The sequence below is a fragment of the Candoia aspera genome, chromosome 6 (genome assembly GCF_035149785.1).
Source record: "Candoia aspera isolate rCanAsp1 chromosome 6, rCanAsp1.hap2, whole genome shotgun sequence".
Taxonomy (NCBI): Eukaryota; Metazoa; Chordata; class Lepidosauria; order Squamata; family Boidae; genus Candoia; species Candoia aspera.
In genome coordinates, this window is record NC_086158.1 from 1,501,739 (window position 1) to 1,522,134 (window position 20,396).

The window sequence follows — 20,396 nt, forward strand, 5'->3', positions numbered from 1 at the left end:
TGGCTCACGTGAGGACGGGCAATCAGGGGCAGTCCACGTCGTCTTGAGGACAGAGTGGGAAAAAGAGGCTGCTGGGGCATGGTTTGACTGCCAGTGGGTACAAGGGAGGAAGGGCCGACTCGGGCGTGCCCCTGGCTGCCGCACTGCTGATCTCTCCCTGCCTCCGTTCCCAGCCCCTCCCCGCCCTCCGCTCCTCGCCCGGAGGCTCCCGTGGATGGTGTCACACGAGGAGGGGGGAGGGATGGCTTAAACCCCGGTAGCACGGAAGCTTCTCCCCCTCCTCAGCTGGAGCCGAGAGACAGGCAACGTGCAGGGCACGTGGCCGGAGACAGAGGCGGCCGAGGCGCCTTGCGTCAGAGTTCAGGGGGAGAAATGCTGTCCGGGATCTCCCGCTGCTTCAGAGCCAGCCTCGCTCTGCTCGGCAGGACCTGCTGGGGGTCAGCGTGCTCAGGAGAGCACTGCGCGTCTTCCTTTACGCTGAGCGGAGACCACCTACGGGACGCTGCCAGGCCCGTCCGCCCACAGCGGCCCTGCCCGCGGGCAGAGAGGCCCTTCCACAGAAGCCCAACCAGCTGCTCAGCTCCAAGCCAGCGCCGTGGCTCTTCACCCGCTCCGGACAGCGGTCCTACTTCCTCCAAACGGGGCCCTTCGGGAGCGCTGCGCCACGGCTCCCAAGCTCCTCGGCCAGCATGCAGTCCCACCTCGCATGCAAACGGTATCTTGCGACGTGGTGGTGGGTGAGGATGGCCGTGCTGGGAAGGGGGAGCGCGCAAGGGGACGGAGCATTCCCGGGACACCTGCAGGTGGGAGCGGGGAGGTGGGAAGAGTCAGGACGGCAGCCGCCACCGCGTGGTCAGAGCCCCGCCCCTTTCACACGGGCAACGCCCATAAAAGGGGGGGCTTCGGTGTCCAGTGGCAGCCACCATCTTGGCTTTTGGGACCCCCCCCACGCCCCATGCGCACTCCCGCAACACACGCAGCGCACACACGCACTCACGGAGGGGAAATGGCAAAGCAACTGAAACAATAGAGGAACATATCAAAATAAGTGTTTTATTAAAATACAAACCAAAAAGAATCAAAGAAAGACGACATCACCCTCCAAAGCAGACGGCGCCAGGAAATACATGAAGGTGGTGGTGGGGATGGGACGGGAGGAGCATGGGAAACGTGAACGAGCAACCCCCGAGAAGCTTCTTGGCCCCCATCTCCAAAAGCTTGGCTCACACTTTGCTCGACCCCAAAGAGATTGCCTGAACGTACCTCGGATTGGCCCCTGCCTGCCCCGCCTCCGTGCAGTGGGAATCTTGGCATGGAGACCTTCCTCACAGCGGGCAGAGCTGGGCACTCCAGATTTGTGGCCAGGAACCTGCAAGCTGCGTATCCCGAGGGGGCAATGTGGGCTCCCAGGCAAAAGTCTCCCAAGCAGTGGATTCTGGGTGAGATTTATTCTCTCCAGATTTAAATCCCTGTTATTGCTTTACAGGTAGTCCTCGACTTATGACCATTTGTTTAGCGACCGTTCAAAGTTACAGTGCTGCCAGAAAGTGACTTACAACTGGTCCTCGCACTCATGACAGTCACAGCATCCCTGTGGTCACATGATCAAAATTTAGGTGCCTGGCAACCGACTCCCACTTACGACAGTCGCAGGGTCACGTGATTGCCATTTGCAACCTGCCCAGGGGGCTTCTGACAAGCCAAGTCAATGGGGGAAGCTGGATTTGCTTAATGACCACGGTGATTCGCTTAATGACCACTGTGGCAAAAAGGTAGTAAAATCGGGCATGACTCACTTAACCACCTTGCTTAGCAACGAAAGTTCATCCCAATTGTGGTCGTAAGTCGAGGAGTAGCAGCTTTGATCAGATCTGTGATCCCTCTCTCTCTGCACCTCCCCTGTTGCCTGCATGCTGTGTAGTTATTTTCCCTGAGGCACCATTAAGGTTAGGATTAACAAGGGGGGCCCAAGAGCTGCTGGACAGTGTGCATGTCTGTGTGTGACTGTTCCTTTTTCAGAGCAGCTTTGCCTGCGAGTCACTCAACGCACACGCAAGCCAAGAATGGCTGTGTTCACAACGCATTTTGTCAGGCAGTGGTGTTTGAAGGGAATGGCCAACCAGGTCAAGGTGGCAACTGCAAGGGTGCAATGGAAGCGCCACCTGTTTCTTATGTGCAATGCACACCCGCATTTTATTATACACAACGCACGTAAAAACAGGTGCAGCTTTGTCATATGGTTGTGGATGGATTTTGACCTTTTTGACCACACCCTGCCGACACCCCTCACCACCAGGTCCGATGCAATCCCAGCACGGCAATTTGCACAGCATACAGTCCTTGGCTCCGTTTGTTTTTATGGAGACTTTGGGTCTTAATCAGAGCCAAGCCACTTGGTCAGCTTCTGCTTGCACGGCCTAATTTAGCAGCAGATCACCCAGAAAATGGGTGAATTTAGTAGCCAGGATACTGTGGCTAAGTTGTACAAATGCGGCCTGTCATTCAAAGGCAGTCGATCTGTGCAGGAGGCCCTGCTGAGTCGTGCTCTGGGTGGGACTGGGAAGAAGGGGCCTTTTGGACAGCTGGACAGTCTGGATGCAGCCGCGTGGACGTTTCCACGTCCGTCGCTCCAAAGCGCCTCTTCCCGTTGATTGGGAAGCTTCACAGCGCTCGAGGCCAACCAGCCTTAGTGTGGCAGGGCAACAATTAAAAAAGAGAATCAGCAAGGAGGCAGGAGGATAAGGCTGGAAGAAGATGCTACGTCCAAAGGGAAAGGGCAAATTTCACTCAGGAGGACAACAACAGTTTCCAGGGTCACAACTAAAAGCTGGGTGTAAACATGGGAGTGCCTGTTCTGCCTTCCGGATACTGTAAATACCCTTGAACTTAGTCTAGACCAGTGTTTCTCAACCTGTGCAACTTTAAGATGGGTGGACCTCAACTCCCAGAGTTCCCCAGCCAGCAGTTCTGCAGCTGGCGTTACCCCTTGCCTCTCTCCTACGCTAACAATAAATCTTCACCGACTACTCCCTGAGTGGAACCTCTGAAGGTCTGATAAAGCTTGGGTGCAACCATGGAGAAGGTCGTGGACCAAGCTTGTGGGCGTGACAGCCACTTCCTATGCTGACCGACCCCTGAGAAACGGGCGCAAGGAATGGGACCCTGCCGATTTAGTCACTTCAAAGTCAAACAGCTGGAAACAGTGGTTTCCAATGTAAAAGGCTACTGTCCATTCAAAGCAGGCTGCTCTGGCCACTTTGGAAGAGTGCAAAGTAGCTGCTACAATGTCCAAAGGAAGCGAACACTTGCTCTGCCCTCAAAAATATCTCAAGCATTAAAGAAAGCATGTTGAAATTTAAAATGGCTCAAAACTGATCCATTTTGTGCACCGTTGCACGCCCACAAATGGTGCAATGCCCTTAACTTGATGTCTCCATCTTGATAAAAAGATGAAAATGCGGAATGCTTCATCCTAGCAGCTCAAGAAATGCTGAATTCCCACTGTGTGACTTACAGCTGGATGCTTCTTCCTTGAGAATCTTCCAAAATCCACCGCTGTCAAGTCCCCCCAGCAAAAAGATTCTCATTGTAGTGTGTTGCCTGCATGAAATCTGGCATAATGGGGGCAGAAGCCCCCAAGTCTCTCTTTCCTTAGCAGGCTGGTGCAGACAGCGGAGAGGCCACCTCCCACTTTCGTGCGTTCAGCACAGAAGGCCTTCTCGGTCCACAATGAGCACAAAAAGCCAGGATGAATCTCTTGGCCAGGAAGGCCCAATTGCAAGGAAGAGGTGGTCTTCCCCAGCCTGGAGCCCTGAGATGTGTGGATTTCAAAGTCCACAGTGGCAGAGGATTGTGGGAACTGAAATGCAACACACCTGGAAGACACCAGGTGGAGGAAGGCTGGTGTCAATTCTCCACTGACCAATTTTGACTGAGATGAAAATGCTCCAGGAGGACCTCTGTTCTCTTGTCTCTGGACAAAGAACATGGGGGCAACCACACAGAGCAAGTGTGGCTGTCCACAGGGGACGGGGCAAATGAAACTATGGGCATCATGCCATCATTGCACAAATGACACAAATTATGCAACTTGCCCCAGTCTGATGCAAATGAGGTTGTGCCATTTGCATGAGACAGGGTGGACCCCTATGCATCAAGTGCCTTGAAAAGCAGGCCGAGTTCAAGGTGGGCATCTCTGGCCATGCCAGAGATGGAACTTGTTCCCAGAGGCTACAGACCACGCCCACAGCTTTCCTCCCCAGCCCGGCTTTGGTTTCCTGGTCTTCCCCTTCTTAGGTGCTTTCTGGAGAAAGGATGATGAGATCTTGTTGACCCACAAGGCTCTTGGGCTTGCTCTTCACAGGCAACTCAACCAACAGCTCCTTCCAAAACCTTCCCCATGGGTAACGCGACTTCTCGCCCTTCCACTTAATGACGGTGAGCACCGTCTTGGCCCGCCGGAGCTCCTTCACCTTGCTTTTCTTGACGGGCTGGTACTGGACCAGGATCACCTTGATGGTGCCCTTGGAAGCCATGTTCTCCAGGCCAGCCTTAAACTCCAGCAGAGCCTGGGTGCCCCGGAGGACATAGTTTGGGCTCAGCACAACCAAGAGGCAGCGACTTCTCTGGATGAAGCTCAGAGTCTCATCCGTGACAACTGGGAGAGAAAACAGGCACGTTAGGGGCGTGTGCCACAGCCCTCCCACAGCCGTGGGCAAGCAAGTCCAAGGATTCAGTGTGGGATCAACACTCTGCATTTCCCAAATGTTACCTTCCCAAGCTCCTGGCCTTTAAGAAGAACAAGTGAAGTCTGGTGAAGCCAGGAGCAGCACTGAGCAAGCCCTCCACTCCCGTGGAGCCCAGCAGTGTTTCTCCTTCCATCATGGCACCTGCTCTCAGCTGCCCACTGGACAACAGCCTTGCGTTCATTTCCCTCCCAACTTGGATCGGAGCTTTCTCCAAGATGCCCAGCTGGGAGACAGGGCCAGCCCAGAGAAACAAGGACTGTTCTATAGGTTGGACGATGCTGCCACCGAAGTTACTTGCTCTGAGCCTGCATGTTTTGTGGCAATTAAGAAAGGCCCTTCCCTGATCTTCTGGACTGCTGACTGCCCATCTCAAGCCCATTGTTCCACTTTCAGTGCGAGATATAAGGATGGACAACCTCGCTGAGCCTCACGATCCGAAGGAAGAGGCCTTCTTCACTTCTTCTTGGTGACCACACCTGACCCGTGAAACTCTGGTTGCCTTTTGCCAACCGGGTAAGACCTCTCTATTTAAGGAGGAATCTGTGATTCCATCTAAACTTTACTTGAATAAGGAGAGTAATCTGCCTGTTTTTGTAAGACGCTGTTCTTTATCTTTGCTTTTCTGTTCCTGTCTTTCCTTTTTAAACTGATTTTAATTTTGGTTTTTAAAGCCAGCTAGGTGGCAGCGTCTGACTGATCGCTAAAAGCTAAGCAGGGTTAGATGTGGCTGGTCCTTGGTGGGAGAGCATCATGAACCCCCAGGGCTGTGGGCTAGACTGAAAAGCTGATAAAACCTCCCGGAATAGGGCAGGGGCAAAACTTTTCCACATTGTTGCCAAGAAAACTACACAGATGTGCCCAGGAACTCACCAGCAATCAAGCTCAACTCCAAGGAAATTCACCCAAACTTCCCACTGCCTTCAGGGCCCAGAATGCTCAGCAGCAGCAATGTCTGGGGGTTTTGGGAACTGAAGACCACACATCTGCAGGACACACCAGTTGTGTCCATGGCTATCTTGGCCATGTGTATGAATTCAGGAATAATTAATAAATCCCATATTAAACCTGTCTAGTTGGAGCTGTATCTATGGTAGCTGATTGGATTTGTGAGCTCCCCTGCAGGGGTGTGCCCTTCTCTCTCCCACCCTCCATTGCACAGAAAGTTCCCAAGTCCCACGATGGTGAGGGAGGAGAAAGAGTTGGGAAGGGGGGTCCTGTGCCATGGGCTGCCCTCTCTCCTTGCACAAGCGCACCTGAGCCACATTTCAATTCAGTGCATGAAGCCAGTCAGCACTTCCCTGCCTTCCTCTTCACCAGCTGCTGCTTATGGGGTGTATTATAGCAGTGTTCCCCTACCCCCACCCTCCGCCATAAACCTCCTGCCTTGGAAAAGTGGGGCAGCTACGCAGAGCCGTGGGAACGCACAACTCCTGCTCCTCATAATGGACAGTCTGGACCTCAGGATGGTTACAGTCAGGGGTGTCTGCAGGGTGTGGTCGAAGAAGTCAAGATGCAATGATGCAGTAGAAGCTCTACCTGTTCTTTACCTGTGTTGTGGCTCCTATGCGCATAAAAAACATCCAGAACTTCAACTGCATCGTTGCAGGCACCATCTTGACTTTTTTGACCACACCTGAGATGGCCCTAGCTACCATCCAGCTCTTTCCCCTTTGAATCCAAATTAAGTGGAAGCATGTTTTCAACCACGTTAAAGAGCCCTTCTTTTCCACCACCATGGCTCTGGTCAGAGGCATAAGTGTGGTCCAAGGTTGTTGGCATGCCATGCCCCCTTCCACCCTCTCGGTGGCAAAGCTGTGCCTTTTATTTATTTATCATATTTTTATCACCACCCATCTCCCTCCCTTTTCCCCTCCAAAGCACCACCACACCGGAGGGATTTGGGACAGACCTTTGGCCCCAATCTGTAGGAGCAGGGCAAGGGTGCTGTCAAAGCTGCGGGAGGTGCAGACCCAAGTGGGCCGAAGGGGGCTGCCTGAGGGCCTGCTTTGCGGAAGGGCACTGGGGCGAGAGGAGGGCACAGCCTGGTGCAGGCACAGGCCAAAGGCAAGTTGGCCCCACATGCTGCTGGGTGCCAACTGCAAGCAGGACAGCGGAGCCTGCCTCCTTTTCCTAACAGATATTTGGCAAACGGCACCGGAAACTGGGCTGGCTGAGCGCACGGCTTGGGCCAAGGGAGGGAGACTCCTCCTTTGGCTGCTCCCACAAAGGGAAGTGGGCAAAGCCTGGCACCGACTGATCTTGGTAGCCTCCTGGTCGAGCTTGTTGAAAGGAACCTGGCCACGCAAGGAAAGAGAGAGGCTTCGATGCTGCAGGAGGACGGGATGATCTCTCTCCTGCCCCTGGCTCATCTGAGATGGCTTAATCCCCCTCCAGCAACAGACATTGCTGAGATAACCCACGGGCAGTGCTGTAAACAGATTAGCAAGATCCAGCAAGCGACTGCCACATGGAGCCCGGCCAGTGCCTAAGAAAAGGAAGGAAGGAATCTCTTCGCTGCCCTGGCGAGAGGTTTTGTGTGGCCGGACAGAGGCTGGGTTCACACAACACCCTTAACCAGGGCAGATAAAGTCCTAGCAGATGCAGCTGCATAACAAGCAAAGTTGGGCTAATATTCCTCTTAATTGCAGGGCCAACCCAAACACGGAGCTAGTCCTGCGCAGTGTGCAGAAGCCAGAAAATGGGCTCCTTTGGTAAAGAGAGCAAGCATGGATGAATCCACTGAGAGTGGCCAAGAAGCAGGACTAGCAAGGCCTGTGCTGGCAGTTTTCCTGCAGAAGTCTTCAAGATCCTTGGGCGTGGCAGACAATCGAGGGGCTGGCATCCCAGCTTCGCCCCCACAACTGGCAGAGCCAAGCTGCCTTCCCAGGCTTAATTCCTCATGTTCGCTTGCTGGACTTGGGCACCAGCTTTCCTTAAGCCTTCCACAAACCAACTGCGGGTCCCGGATTGGAGCAAAACTCCAAAGGGGCCCCTGTGATGATGCTGAAGGGCCACCGCACCAAATTTCTTCTTTGCTGCCCAGCATTAACAAGGGAAAGGAAAGGGAGACAGGCTGATAAGCTGATGTCACCTTTGGAGGGATCAGAGACCCTGGAGCAGAGTTTCTCAACCTTGGCAACTTTAAGGCGTCTAGACTTCAACTCCCAGAATTCCCCAGCCAGCCACTGAAGTCCAGATGCATTAAAGTGCCAAGGTTGAGAACCACAGCCCTGGGTCACGGGCCAAAGAGGCTGTTGCGATGTGACCTGGCCACACAAGAGTAGCAGCCGCTTCAAAGGAAGGAATGGACATCCCTCCATCTGAAGCAGGATCCTAGCCAAGGCAGTGGTCCCCCATGCCTCTCCCTCGCCAGGGGGAAAAGCTTTGGGAAGCTGTGGGAGGGGGCTCTCCACCGGAAGGGAGACAAGCAAGGGGCAAGAAGCTGCGTGATGAAGCTGGAGGTGGAGGGGAACCAAGGATCTCCTCCAACCTCTGATGTTGGATGGACGGATGGATGGATGGTACTTGCTCAAGAATACATCCTTGCACTGCAGTCCTATCCACTGCAGAAACACTGGGCTCCAGTGGCAAAACACACCCACACTATTTGTACAAAATACAAAGGGATGCCAAGATACAACCAAATTATCCATCAGCTCTGTCAGAAGAAGCACCTGCCCAGAACAGTTGGCAAACTCAATTCCCAAAAAGACACCCTGCACGGCATCTACTGTGTTCCCTGCCTCTCCCGCATCAAACACATATCCACGCAGCCTGTACGTTAAGTCAGGGTTCCTCAACCTTGACAACTCTAAGCTGTGGGGATTTCAACTTCCAGAGTTCCCCAGCCGGAGTTGATGCTTAGCGTTGCCAAGGTTGAGGAACCCTGCGTTAAGTCGCTTTCTGGGTCTGCCACATAATGGGCTGAGTTCATGCCACCTGTTCAACCAAGTCAGGTAAAAACCTTGTGGTTACAGGTGCCCAACATGCGAAGCATGGTGAGTAATAAACTTGGTTAGAGTTCCTGAGGCTGGCCAAGCTCAGCAGGTTGTGGGAATGCAGCTCCTAGGTCTTTCACAAGCTAAGTGGCCTGTGTGAATGCCACCCCCCTAATCAAAGCATCTTTCTCCAAATGGGTGTCATTCAGGAGCACTGACAATAACGCCACACCACTTCAAGCCAGCGTGATCCGGGACATTGGGGGCCATTTTCTAACCCCTCAGCTTGGAATGCAAGAGTTTCACATGGCAGGCATCAGCCATTCCCTATCCTCAATGAGGAGAGCCTCCAAGCAAAATCAGGCATGCCAGTGACTGATGTAAACCTTGACAAATTGCAGGGCCAACCCAAATGCCACGCTTCACAGAATTCAGACAGAAATGGCCCGAGGAACGGACTGGAGGACCTGGGATGGCCGGCTGCACTACGTGAGCTCGGCCGTGGGGCAACTGAAGCACTCCACGCTGTGTCTCAGATGCCAAACTTGCTTGCTGATGCAAAAACAGAAAAAGAGACCCTCAGTCCCTGTGGGTTCCTGCAACAGGACAAGAGGGGAAAGCAGGAGAGGAAAGGGCAGCACTTCCATCAGTTATCCTGGCTGCTGGTTAGAAAGTCCTGCAAACAAAGAGGTCCCATTTTTTTCCAGAGATGCTTCTGGGCACAAGCATGACTGAAGGTGTGTCAAAACTAGAACAAAACACGGAGCATTACAGGAGAGGAAACCTGATGCAGCTCCAGAACATGAGCCCTTTGCCAGCAGCCTGGCTGAGAGTTTGAGAGGGGGTCCTCCAACAGGGACCAGGGCTGCTTTGGCGAACCCTCCCAGGCATGCAAAGAACCCCTGGAGTTCCTTGGAAGACCAGATGTGTGTCGGGCCTGTGGAAATGCATCCAGATCACTGCCCACCCTTCTCCAAGGCCAGTCCAAGGCCAGGAACAAGAAAAAGCTCCTCTCACCCCTTGGACGTTTGGACCGGACTTCCCTGAACCTTTCAAGGTGGAACAGGGAGATATGATGAAGGAGGGAACCAGGCCAGGATAACGCTGGAAGGGGGGCTTGAGGCTGTTAAGTCCAGCCAACTGCTCAGGGCAGGAGTCCAAGTTAAAATATTCTGGACAGATGGCTGTGCAATAGGAGAGAATATATGGAGCTCAGGGTTGAGGCAAGTGGCTGTCTATAAACAGGGAGCAAACCCCACCCTCACCAGCACTGATGATGCTACCTAGTTGGCTAAGGAAACATCTGCAAGCAACCAACCCAGCTCAGAGAGCACCAAGAGCCCCACAGATGGCTGTCCAGCCACTGCAGAATTCAGTGAAGAGGACTCCATCCCTCTCTGGGTCTTTGGTTCCACCTAGGAGTTTCTTCTAAAATCCCATCAGGATCTGCCCTCCTGTAGCTTAAATCCATTATTCTGAGACCTGCACTTGGGAACGAGTGAGAACAGCTCTTGACCACCTCCTGCGTGGCCATCCTCTCCCACTTATCTCCTCCACACTAACCATGCCCAGTTCCTCCATCTCTCCCACCGCAGCGCCTGGGCTCCTGGTCCGTCTTGCTGCCCTTCTCTGGACCTTTCCCATCTTACAATAGCATGCCCAGACCTGGACAAAGAACGTGAATAGGTCAGAGGGATATCCTGATGGCTTGAGAGGCAAGGCCTTCCCTTCTGGGCCTCCCTCCTCTGGGCTGCTCCATTGTAAGTGGGCGGGGAACAGGGTAACCCTGACTCTGCTCACCCAGGAGACCAGAACCTGCCCCAGAATTTAACCCGCAGGAAACCTCCTTGAAGAGAGGCTGAGAGAAAGGCCAAGCACCACAGGCCTGCTGACCTACCAGTTTGGCTCCTCGCTTCCATGGACCAGCTTCTTTCAGCCCCACCACCAAATGCCCGGTGCAAGACTGAGTTGCCCTGGCCCTTGACCCTACCACAAGCTGGCCTCTTCTCTGTGTTGACTTCTTTGTCTCCTGCATTCCCCCCCAACTCTTTTCAATGCCACCCCATGACTTCAGGTGCATCTGCAGGGGAGGTCAAAAAAGTCAAGATGGTGGCTTCAACTGTGCAGCTGCCCTCATGTTTTTGACCCCTCCTATATGGACTCACTTAAAGATTATCCAGCTTGCATAACTTGCTAAAAGATTATCAAAATCTGCAGAAATGTAAAACACTGGCATGAGAATCAGGCTACTGGGTTCCTCCAACATGACTTCTGTCCAGCATGACTTCTGCCCAGATGTGCTGGATGCCAACGCTGGTATCTCCAGTCCAACAACCAGCTGTTTGCTGCCGGGAACCATGGGAATTTATTTATTTATTAAATTTATATCACCGCCCATCTCCCCCAATGGCGGACTCTGGGCGGTCCCAGAATTGGTGTCCCAATGGACTTCTTTTCTAGAATTCCCTGATCTACCGTGTGCTCTTAATCTGCACTGTCCTTGGACACAGAGACGGAGAAGCATTGCTTCAAGATGGGCAGAATCTTTAAGTTCTGAGAAGCAACAGCCGCACTCAGAAAATCTGAACGTTTGGAGCCAAACGGGTCTCTCGTTACCTTCGGCCCCACAGTTTCCCTGCAGCAGAAGCTGGAAAAAATATGTTGTGCATTTAAAGCAAGGTCACTCTACAATGAAGTTGCTCTACTTTAAGCCAGTGTTTCTCAACCTCAGGAACTTTAAGATGGGAGGACTTCAACTCCCAGAATTCCACCCATCTTAAAGTTCCTGAGGTTGAGAAACACTGCGTTAGGCTAAAAGTGAGCAACCTTTGGCCTCTGTGGCTGCCAGGAATGGTTTGGAGGCAAAAGAAGAATTGGCACAGATGCAGAACAACCATCAGCTGAGGTTCCCGTTTTCCCCTCTCGGAGGAGGACGGACTCCCTCTTCCAAAACTGCTATGCCTTTTTAGGGTTTAGGTAACAGTCTTCCTGGGTTCTTTTTCCCCCCAAAGGAGCCCACAGTTTGCACAGGGCCTGGAGTCACGCACCCCACTTGTCCTCTTGGCCTACACTGTCTTTGCAGAAACTCCTTGTGAGTGTCCTCAGCTCTTCCCCCAATCAAAAGCCGCTCTGCTGGAAAAAGCAACATCTGGCATTTCCAAAGCCACAAGCGGGAGCGGCATTTCAGTCAAATGCCCCGTGGAGCCCACAATTTCCCTTCTGGGGGAGCTGCCGCACCAGGGCTCTTCTCTCGCCCCGCCGGCCGAAGCTGCGCGTGCACGTGGGGGTGCAGGGGGGAGAGGTGAAAGGGAGGCAGCCCAGCCCCCCAGGGAAAGCCGCAGGGGCACCCCGTTTGGGATACTCACTTCCCCCGGGGAGACTGTCTCGGTCAAAAATGCACAGCTTGTAGCCGTATTCGCTCTCCAGCACGCCCCGGAGGGTCAGCAGCACGAAGTCCTCTTCCTCCGTGTTCCTCGCGTAGGAGACATAAACGTCGTATTCCTTCCCGTCTGATGGCCGCAGGGAGAGAGAGAAGCAGAAAGAATTAGGGGCACCGACCACAGCGGGCGCCTTCGGACCCTGCTTGCCCACTCATTCAGTCTGCCTCCCTGGGGCTGCAAATCAAACAGGGAGGGATGTCATCCATCCTTTGCAGGGATGCCACAGCAAAGTGCAAGGGGTCCGAAAGAAGCGCAAGCCAGAAAGAGCTGATTTCTTTTTCAAAGGAGCCTGGGGAGCACTTGATAACTCCTCATTGTGAATATCCATATTTGTCATAATGGATATATTTTGCTTTATTGCACTGCGCATTGCAGAATTGAATGCTGGCCGCAGCTGCCGCCGATCCTGAAAGCCACGCAGGGCTGGGCCCGGTTAATACACGGGTGGGGAACCATCAGAGAATCCCACTGCTGCAAACTAGACTGGAAAGTTTAAAAAAAATCCTGGAACAAAGCAAACCATTGCCAAGAAAACAGCACAATCTCTTCCGTGAAGTTTCTGGTTCAAGTCAAATGAAATCTCTACGTGCTGCCTTCGGGGAGAAGTTAAGAAGGCGTATTATTAAAGCAGACAGAGATATGTGATAATCCTCTGAAGCAGCCACGGCCAATTTGCATGACAATTAAAATGCAATAAACATAGCTGGACAAAGGACAGCAGCAGCCCTTCGCCACGCAACAGATTAATCACCCAGCAAATGTTGTGCATGATATTGATATCGTCGGGAGTGCTCCATGCACTGGCCCGGCTTAAGCCAGAATCCTGCAGGAAGGGTCCTGATTCTTATCCCCACATTGCAGGTGGGGGTGGGGGCAGAGACGAAGCCAGGGTAAAGCCCAGCCAGGGCACTCAGGGCAGAGGTCAAGCTGACTTCAACTCCAGGTAAGAAAAGGAATAGCTAGACAGGCCCAACCCCGTCTCCTGTCCCAGCAGAGGCCAGCCAGGGGCCTTCAAGAAGACCACCATCTTGAGGGTCTGGCACCCAGCCATTTGCACAAAATACGCACCAAAGAACTGGCCTGGGATGCCAGCTCTCTGCCAATCCCCAGGAAAAACATCATTGTTTCTGTACATATGGTAGCATTATGCACGCATGCACCCTCGCCAGAAGCAAGCAGAACAATTTTAAAAGCCCTCCATGCCATGAGAGACAGATGGAAAAATGGACAGATGTGGAAGGTGGAGCTAGGCTCAAAAGGAAAGGGACTGTCTCTAGAGCAGTGTTTCTCAACCTCAGCCGCTTGAAGATGTGTGGACTTCAATGCCCAGAATTCTGGGAGTCGAAGTCCACACATCTTCAAGCAGGCAAGGTTGAGAAACTCTGCTCTAGAGGTTAAAATACAGGAGGCCCCAGAACGGGGAAAGGAAATGGGGGCAGACGACCAGGGTCCAGCAGAGAGATGGGGAGGATGGTAGTCAAGGCATTCGAGAGAAAAGGTTGGAGGCATGAAAGAGAAGAAATAGCCAAGAGGAGAAGGGGAAGGAGGAGGCAGGGTGGTGGTGACAGTGGCAGAGAAGAAGGAACGCAAAGCACACGGGCATCAGACCAAAGAGCCGGAAAAACAAGACATCCAAGTGGAGACAGGGCTGCTTGCGAAGGGGCCACAGTCAGACCAGAAACCCCTGCAGTGAAGAAACTGTCCCAACAGCTCTGGAGGCCAAGGGCCAAGGGTGCAGAGCACCAACAGACAAACCTCCCTTACCAAGGATGGTTTCATCGGTCCCAAAGTGAGCACGGTAGAAGAGGACCAGTTCCAGCCAGTAGACGTGGTAAATGACCGTCAGAATGACCACAAGCAGCACGGTGGCTCCCAAGCCACAGGCGAGCTCCACGGTGTACCTCATAACTGGGGCTGAGGGGATGCGGCAGAAAAGAAGAATTAAAATGGGATTCTCTCTCTTTTTCATAGCAAAGGCGAAACACGCTGAGGATGGCAATTTCCAGATGTTCCGAGGCACCCCAGCTATACCGTGACTTTTAGAACAAGAAATTGTTCCCCCAGAGGAAGAACTTTCCCCAAAGGTATGAGGCAGATGGGGATGGTTGGGGAGGCGTGGGGAAACCTAAGTTTCTACTTAATCTTAGCCAAAATCCCTGCAGGCGCACTTCCCTCGGGATCCATTTCTGAGACTCAGCGCTGGTGCAGAAGCCAGGAGGCGCATGGTCACCTGGATGGAACATCTGCAAGGAAGCGTTTCCTGCTTCTGACTCCAGGCACCCCCCATCAGCCCCTGAGCTGGGACAAGCAAGGAGCAGAAATCGTCCAGGACGGCCCACAAAGTCCACTCTGGTCTTGCTTTGGTGGCCCTATACGCCAATGGGGTTATTGTTATGATGGCTGAGCCAGCCTGGAAGCCTGCTCTAGTGCATGGCCTCCGTGGGCATTCTCTGGCTACTTCTGAGGTCAAAACCAGCGTCTGTGGTCACTGATGCCAATGCTGCCATTCCCTTGGAGCACTTCCCCTTCCCCCTGCGCCCCACTGCAGGTCTTCTTTGCCAGCTAAGCTAATTCTTCAGCACCTGAGTTCAGGTACTGAAGAACAGTTAGCAAGAAGCATCAAGAGAGCTTCCTCCATTTCAACCTGCACCTTGTTTACTGTCCGCTGCCTGTTAGTCAGCCAGCTGGACAGGTGTTTATTTTATTCATTTATTAAAGAGATTTATATAGCCGCCCAGCTCCCTCACAGTGACTCCGGGCGGCTTACAAAAATAAAACCCCAAATACAAAACCCACCGCACCCCCACCCCCCTGGCAGCAACAATACAGTCACACAAACCACTTGATGGGCCCCGCATCAACCTGGGGTCCCCAGGCCCACTGGCAAAACCATGTCTTCAGGGCCTTCTGGAAGAGTATTAAGCTGGGGGCCAGTCTTATCTCCGCAGGGATGATGTTCCACAGGGAGGGAGCCACCACAGAGAAGGCACTTCTCAGTCCCACTAGACAGACCTCCTAAATGGGGGGGACCTGTAACATACTGCACCTCCCCTCTCTGGTGGGCCAGGTGGATGTGACTGGGGAAAGGTGGTCTGCAAACAGCCCAGCCCCACGCCAGGTAGAGCTTTCAAGGGGATAACCAGTGCCTTGAATTGGACCCAGAAGCAAATCGGCAACCGATGCAGCTCCCACAAGAGAGATGGCACATGCGCAAAGCTAGGCTTGCGCAAAACCATGCAGGCCGCCGCATTTTGAGGTATTCCAGGCATCTTAGGTAGCTAAAAAACCATCATCTAAGCATTGCCTAAACGTTTCCTTTCCAAAAATATCAAGAAGAGCGACCGGTGATGCTTGATGGGAGGGAATCAAAGCTGGGAAACTCCAAAATGCTTTCCTAAACTCCTAAATCCATCAACAAATGGTTTCAAAGGACTTGTAGGCTGGATAGGGGCCCACTTCCCTAACTGGTGTTCAGCAGCACAGGACAAGTTCTGGTTGGGCGTCTCACAGGCCACCTGTTTCTTGTTAGGTCAAGCAAGGTTGCAATTTCTGGTGTATACAGGCAAACAAAACCTGGCCATTCCATTTATTTATTTCTTAAATCTCCAGACTTCTCAGCAGTATTCCCCGGGCAGGGCACAAACCCACTAAAAACAGACAATCTAAAAGAACCAAGATGAAACAATAAATCCACAATCTTCTAGAGGGATTAAAACCCAGCTGCACTCAACCTCATCATAAATGCGCCCCTGGAACTCCTGTGTGAGTTTTATGTACGCCGGCAGCCAAAAGGGTTTCTCATGCAGAAACAGTATTCCCCGGCGGGGGCTGTGCAGATATGTCGGCTTTAGGCTCTCATAATTCAGAGCCAACGTGAAGTGGAAACCCCACGGATTGAAAGGCGCTGACTCAGGCGAGGCTGTGCTAAAACCCCTTTCAGGAGGCAAAGCCAGGCTTTACTTGTGTCTGAACTTGGCTCCTTCCCTCCCTTCCTCTTCGGGGAGCCCTTTCTGCTGGAGGAAGCAGGAGAACAAGTTTCCTCCCCTTGTGGACATTTGTAGCAGAGCAGAAGTCCTGAAAACAGAAAGTAACACACACACACACCCAGCTCCTTCCCTGCATGGACCAAGGCCACAGGGTTTCCGGAAAGGCCAGCAGTCACTTCCGGCTTTCTTACGTTTCATCCTCACGATCGCCTGGGCATGAACGGTGCCTTTGTTGTTACTGGCAAAGCAAGAGTAATTGCGTTTCAAATCCGCCTTTGTCAGGCGGGGCACGATCAGAGTCCTTTGGATGGCTGTGCCTCCGATCGGTAAGGGGGTTTCCCTAGAAAAGGCCAAGAAGAGAAAGAAAACGGAAATAGAGGCTTTGTCCACCAGCAAAAAACTTGTGACTGTCCTCCTCTTGCAGCTGGCCTGGGGCCATGCTGGGAGCAGAGGCCGGGGGGTTGGGTTGCTCCATCCTCCCCTCCTCCTTCCCCTGGAGCCCACTGCTCCTCACCAGGGGTGCCGAAAGGCTGCCAAAGCCCAACACTCCCCTTGTTTCATCTCCTCTGGGCGCTGGGAAGGCCAGCTCAGGCTGAAGTGTCACCCCACCCTACTGGCCAGGGTGCAGGGCATAGTTGAGGAGCATGCAACTTGGGATCAGTCTGAAAGCCTGGTGTCTGCCACTTAAAGGCCTTTAGATCATTTATGCATGCCATGCCTTTCTTCAGGGTTGTCTCTACAGCAACACTGTGAGGTAGGCTGGGCTGGACTGGGGAAGCATGAGGGTCTTGCACCACTCGCCCTCTGGTGTAGGAACAAAATCCCCTCCCAAGCAGCACACTCCATCCCCCAATTTTAGCTGCACGTTTCCCATACACCACTGAGAACCTCAGTCCCTTCCTGGACGAAGCCACGACGTGCCCCTTTTAGCCAGCCGGACAATCCTTGACTCTTACATGCAGGATGTGTTGAAAATGAAGTCGGGGACCTCTTGCGGGGGTCCTCCATCAACCACCCACCAGACGTCCTGGGGCGAGTCCTTCAGGAATGTAAAAGTGACCTCGCAATGGAGAAAGAGTTCTTCTCCTAGCATGGGAAAGACCAGGAAGGTTATTACTCACAAGGCCCACACAGAACAAGAACCATGTGCTGCAAGATCTCCTCTTAGACCAGCCTGGCATGGGTGTTGGGACTGCCCCAGCCATCATCCCCGTTGTAATGGCATGTGGGAATGACCTTAGGAGACAGGGAGAAGAGACGCTGCCGAGGGAAGGGCCAGATGAGAGAGGGCAGAACCCGCAGCTGGATAGTGGGCGGGGCAAGAGGCTCAGAAGGGACCCTCCCTAGTTTCTCGGGCTGTAAAGGAGACAGGGGGAGAGATGTACTTTCAGACTTGCAAGACTGATGTCAGCTTTATCAGGTGGACCAGACAGGAAACACAACCAGATGATCTAATTCTACTTTATTGTAAGGCTACATTGACAGAATCTTGCAAGTCTGAAAGTACAAATCTCCCACCATCTCCTTTACAGCCCGAGAAGATGGGGAGGGTCCCTTCTGAGCCCCTTGCCCTCCCCATTATCCAGCTGTGGGCTCTGCCCTCTCTCATCTGACCCTTCCCTAGCATCTCTTCCCCTTGTCTCCCAAGGTCTTTCCCACATACCATCACACCATCCAGCATGTTGCAGTTCCTAACCCAGGCATCCAGTTGAGGGAGTCTACTGTAGAGTCAGCTTCAGAAGCTCCTGTGGATGAAGGTCTTCTCCTAAACATCGCCCTTCTGGCAGGCAGAAGCTGCATCCCTAACCACCATGCCCAAACAGACTCCCAGCAGGATTGTTGTGGGAGCAGGGCTTCCCTGCAGCACAAGAGTTGCTCTGATTATGGAAATAGGGTCCTTGGACCAGGCGGACACCTGCAGAGGGCACAACTAGCCAGCCAGGTGCTGAAGCAGTTTTTTCCCCCAGAACCTCTTCCTACTGACATTGACACTCAGAGGAAAATGCTACATGGCTATACACTTGAGCTACAGGAAAAAAATTATAAAGGTACGGCATGAGAAGGGTTTCTAAAATTGTAATTTGGGGCTTGGGGCTGCATTTGTCTGCTCAGCTTTTTATTACAGTCATGTTCATGCGCGTTCCAAAATTATGCTCTGTTCTGGAAGAGAAGCTATAATCTGCCTTAGTTATGAGTCCCACCAATGGTGTTACCCTTATAGCTTTACTGTGGGATACTTTAAGGGCAACGCCTGGAGGATTTCCCTGGCTTCATTTCCTCTACCACCCAGTATCGCCAGCCAGCAAGAAAAGTCACCTCCAGTCGTGGCCCTTAAAGGATGGTGGGACAAGATCCGTGTGAACAGGGGCTGGGCATGGAGGGCTCGGCCACTTTCCTGTTTCTACAGCAGTGTTTCTTAACCTTAGCAACTTTAAGAGGTGTGGACTTAAAGATGCCAGCTGGGGAGTTCTGGGAGTTGAAGTCCACACAACTTAAAAGTTTTCACGGTTGAGGAACATTGTTCTAGAGTGACAGCTCGCCTGGTCAAAGGGGCCTCACGATGGACCTTGTCCCTCAAGCTGTTTCTGAACAGATTTATGGACCTTCTGGAAGACTGAAAAACCTGGTTCCCCAAGTAACCAGCTGGCAGGACCTGCACCCCACTGACCTGTCAGCCAGAATAATTTTGGACGTGGTCCACCACAGAAGGCTGGTAGACCGGCATTCAGAAATAGGTCAAGCAACTAGTCATAGATACAGTGGGGGGCTTGTGAGGAGCATCAATGACCTGTTCCTCACCCTCTAAACGGTCAGGACTCTAATCCACATCAGTGTTTCCCAGGTATCCCAAATCAGCACAAAGAACCACCGTGCTTGCAGCCAGGGAAAGCTGTCAACAGGATCTAGAAGAACTCCATGGAGAGCCCAGGAGGTCATTGCCATGGGCTAGGTGGTACCATCACCACCAGCAGCAGCAAACACAGAAGGAAGCATTTCCCTCTGAAAACTCATCTCAGCCACAGCAGCCAAAAAATCTGCAATGCACCCATTTGGGCAGGACCAGCGACACACGGCTGGCAGGTCTGGCTCTTTCAGGCTGAATCTCAGGATGACTTTCCAGAGGTTCAGGGCTGTGGAGCAGCGGAACATTCTGCCTGGAACGGGGCGGACTAACTTGCTGAAGGCTTTCCAAAGGGGCCTGCATGGTTAGCAATGGTCCGATGGACTCCTGCAACAGAGAATACTCTACTATGAAAACTGACGGCAGAGGGTGGCTTGCAGCCTCATTACTTAAGACAGAGACACCAGGCTCACCCACAGTTCAACCCCAGCGGTAGCAACCGTGTCAAGGTGTCCATCGTGTCAATGCAGGATAATCCTGAAATGAGGAGATGGGCTGGAGGCCTGCATTTTCCACCACCGATTCCAGATTTAGTCCCCCAGCAATTCCAGCTGTGAAAAGAAGAACTGCTGGAGGGCAGCATTGGGAGGGAGGTGGAGGAAGAGTCTGTCTGGAAGCTGCCTAAACCCCTAACTCTGTACAGAGTCCTCGCTTAACAACCATTTGTTTAGTGACAGTTCAGACTTACAACGGTGCTGAAAAAAACAACTTACGACCAGTCCTCACACTTACGATCATCACAGCCTCCCCGTGGTCACGTGATAACAATTTGGGTGTTTGGCAACTGGTTCACATTAATGACTGTTGCAGCGTCCTGTGGTCACGTGATTGCCATTTTTGACCTCCCCTGCCAGCTTCCAGCAAGCAAAATCAATGGGGAACTGTGTGATTTGCTTAACGACCTCACGGTTTGCTTAATGGCCGTGGTGATTTGCTTAACGACTGCCACAAAAAGGTCGTAAAATCAGGCCAGATTTGCTTAATGACCACTTTGCTTAGCAACCAAAATTCCGGTCCCAACTGTGGTCGTTAAGCAAGGACTACCTGTATAGGCATCCCCAGGTGTTAAGAAAGGTCCACTCCCTATCTCGCAACCCAGCTTTATGAGGAGGAGGCAGCCTTTGACAGCCAGGATTTTGAATCTGAAGAACAGGTGGCCACGGCTGGATCATTACCTGGTTTGAGTTCGTAGATGATCCGCTCAGTAGGGGAGATGATCACGGGGGGCTTAGCGTTTTTTGGTGACCCTGCAAACCAAGTGAAAAATAAAGGCAAGGAAGAGGTTTGTGGAATTCATTTCTTTATGCAGGCTAATCTGTTTGAACTATCAGTGGTGGTGGTGGGAGCATCTGTTTAAAGAAATGTATACAAAACACCTACGA

At 52.6% G+C, this 20,396-nt stretch overlaps 1 protein-coding gene across 2 annotated transcripts in view; it reads right to left on the reverse strand.

The window, feature by feature from the left end:
* Positions 1 to 1,033: 1,033 nt before the first annotated feature.
* IL1RAP (interleukin 1 receptor accessory protein) overlaps positions 1,034 to 20,396 on the reverse strand; it is a 65,979-nt gene continuing 46,616 nt past the window's right edge. For both annotated transcript variants that reach the window (XM_063306233.1, XM_063306234.1), the window contains exons 7-12: positions 20,190 to 20,261; positions 17,069 to 17,198; positions 16,304 to 16,452; positions 13,891 to 14,040; positions 12,052 to 12,195; positions 1,034 to 4,657 (exon numbers count right to left, since the gene is read on the reverse strand). In XM_063306233.1, coding sequence (XP_063162303.1) covers positions 4,293 to 4,657; positions 12,052 to 12,195; positions 13,891 to 14,040; positions 16,304 to 16,452; positions 17,069 to 17,198; positions 20,190 to 20,261 — 1,010 coding nt within the window. In that variant the 3' untranslated portion in view covers positions 1,034 to 4,292. The remainder of the gene's footprint in view (positions 4,658 to 12,051; positions 12,196 to 13,890; positions 14,041 to 16,303; positions 16,453 to 17,068; positions 17,199 to 20,189; positions 20,262 to 20,396) is intronic.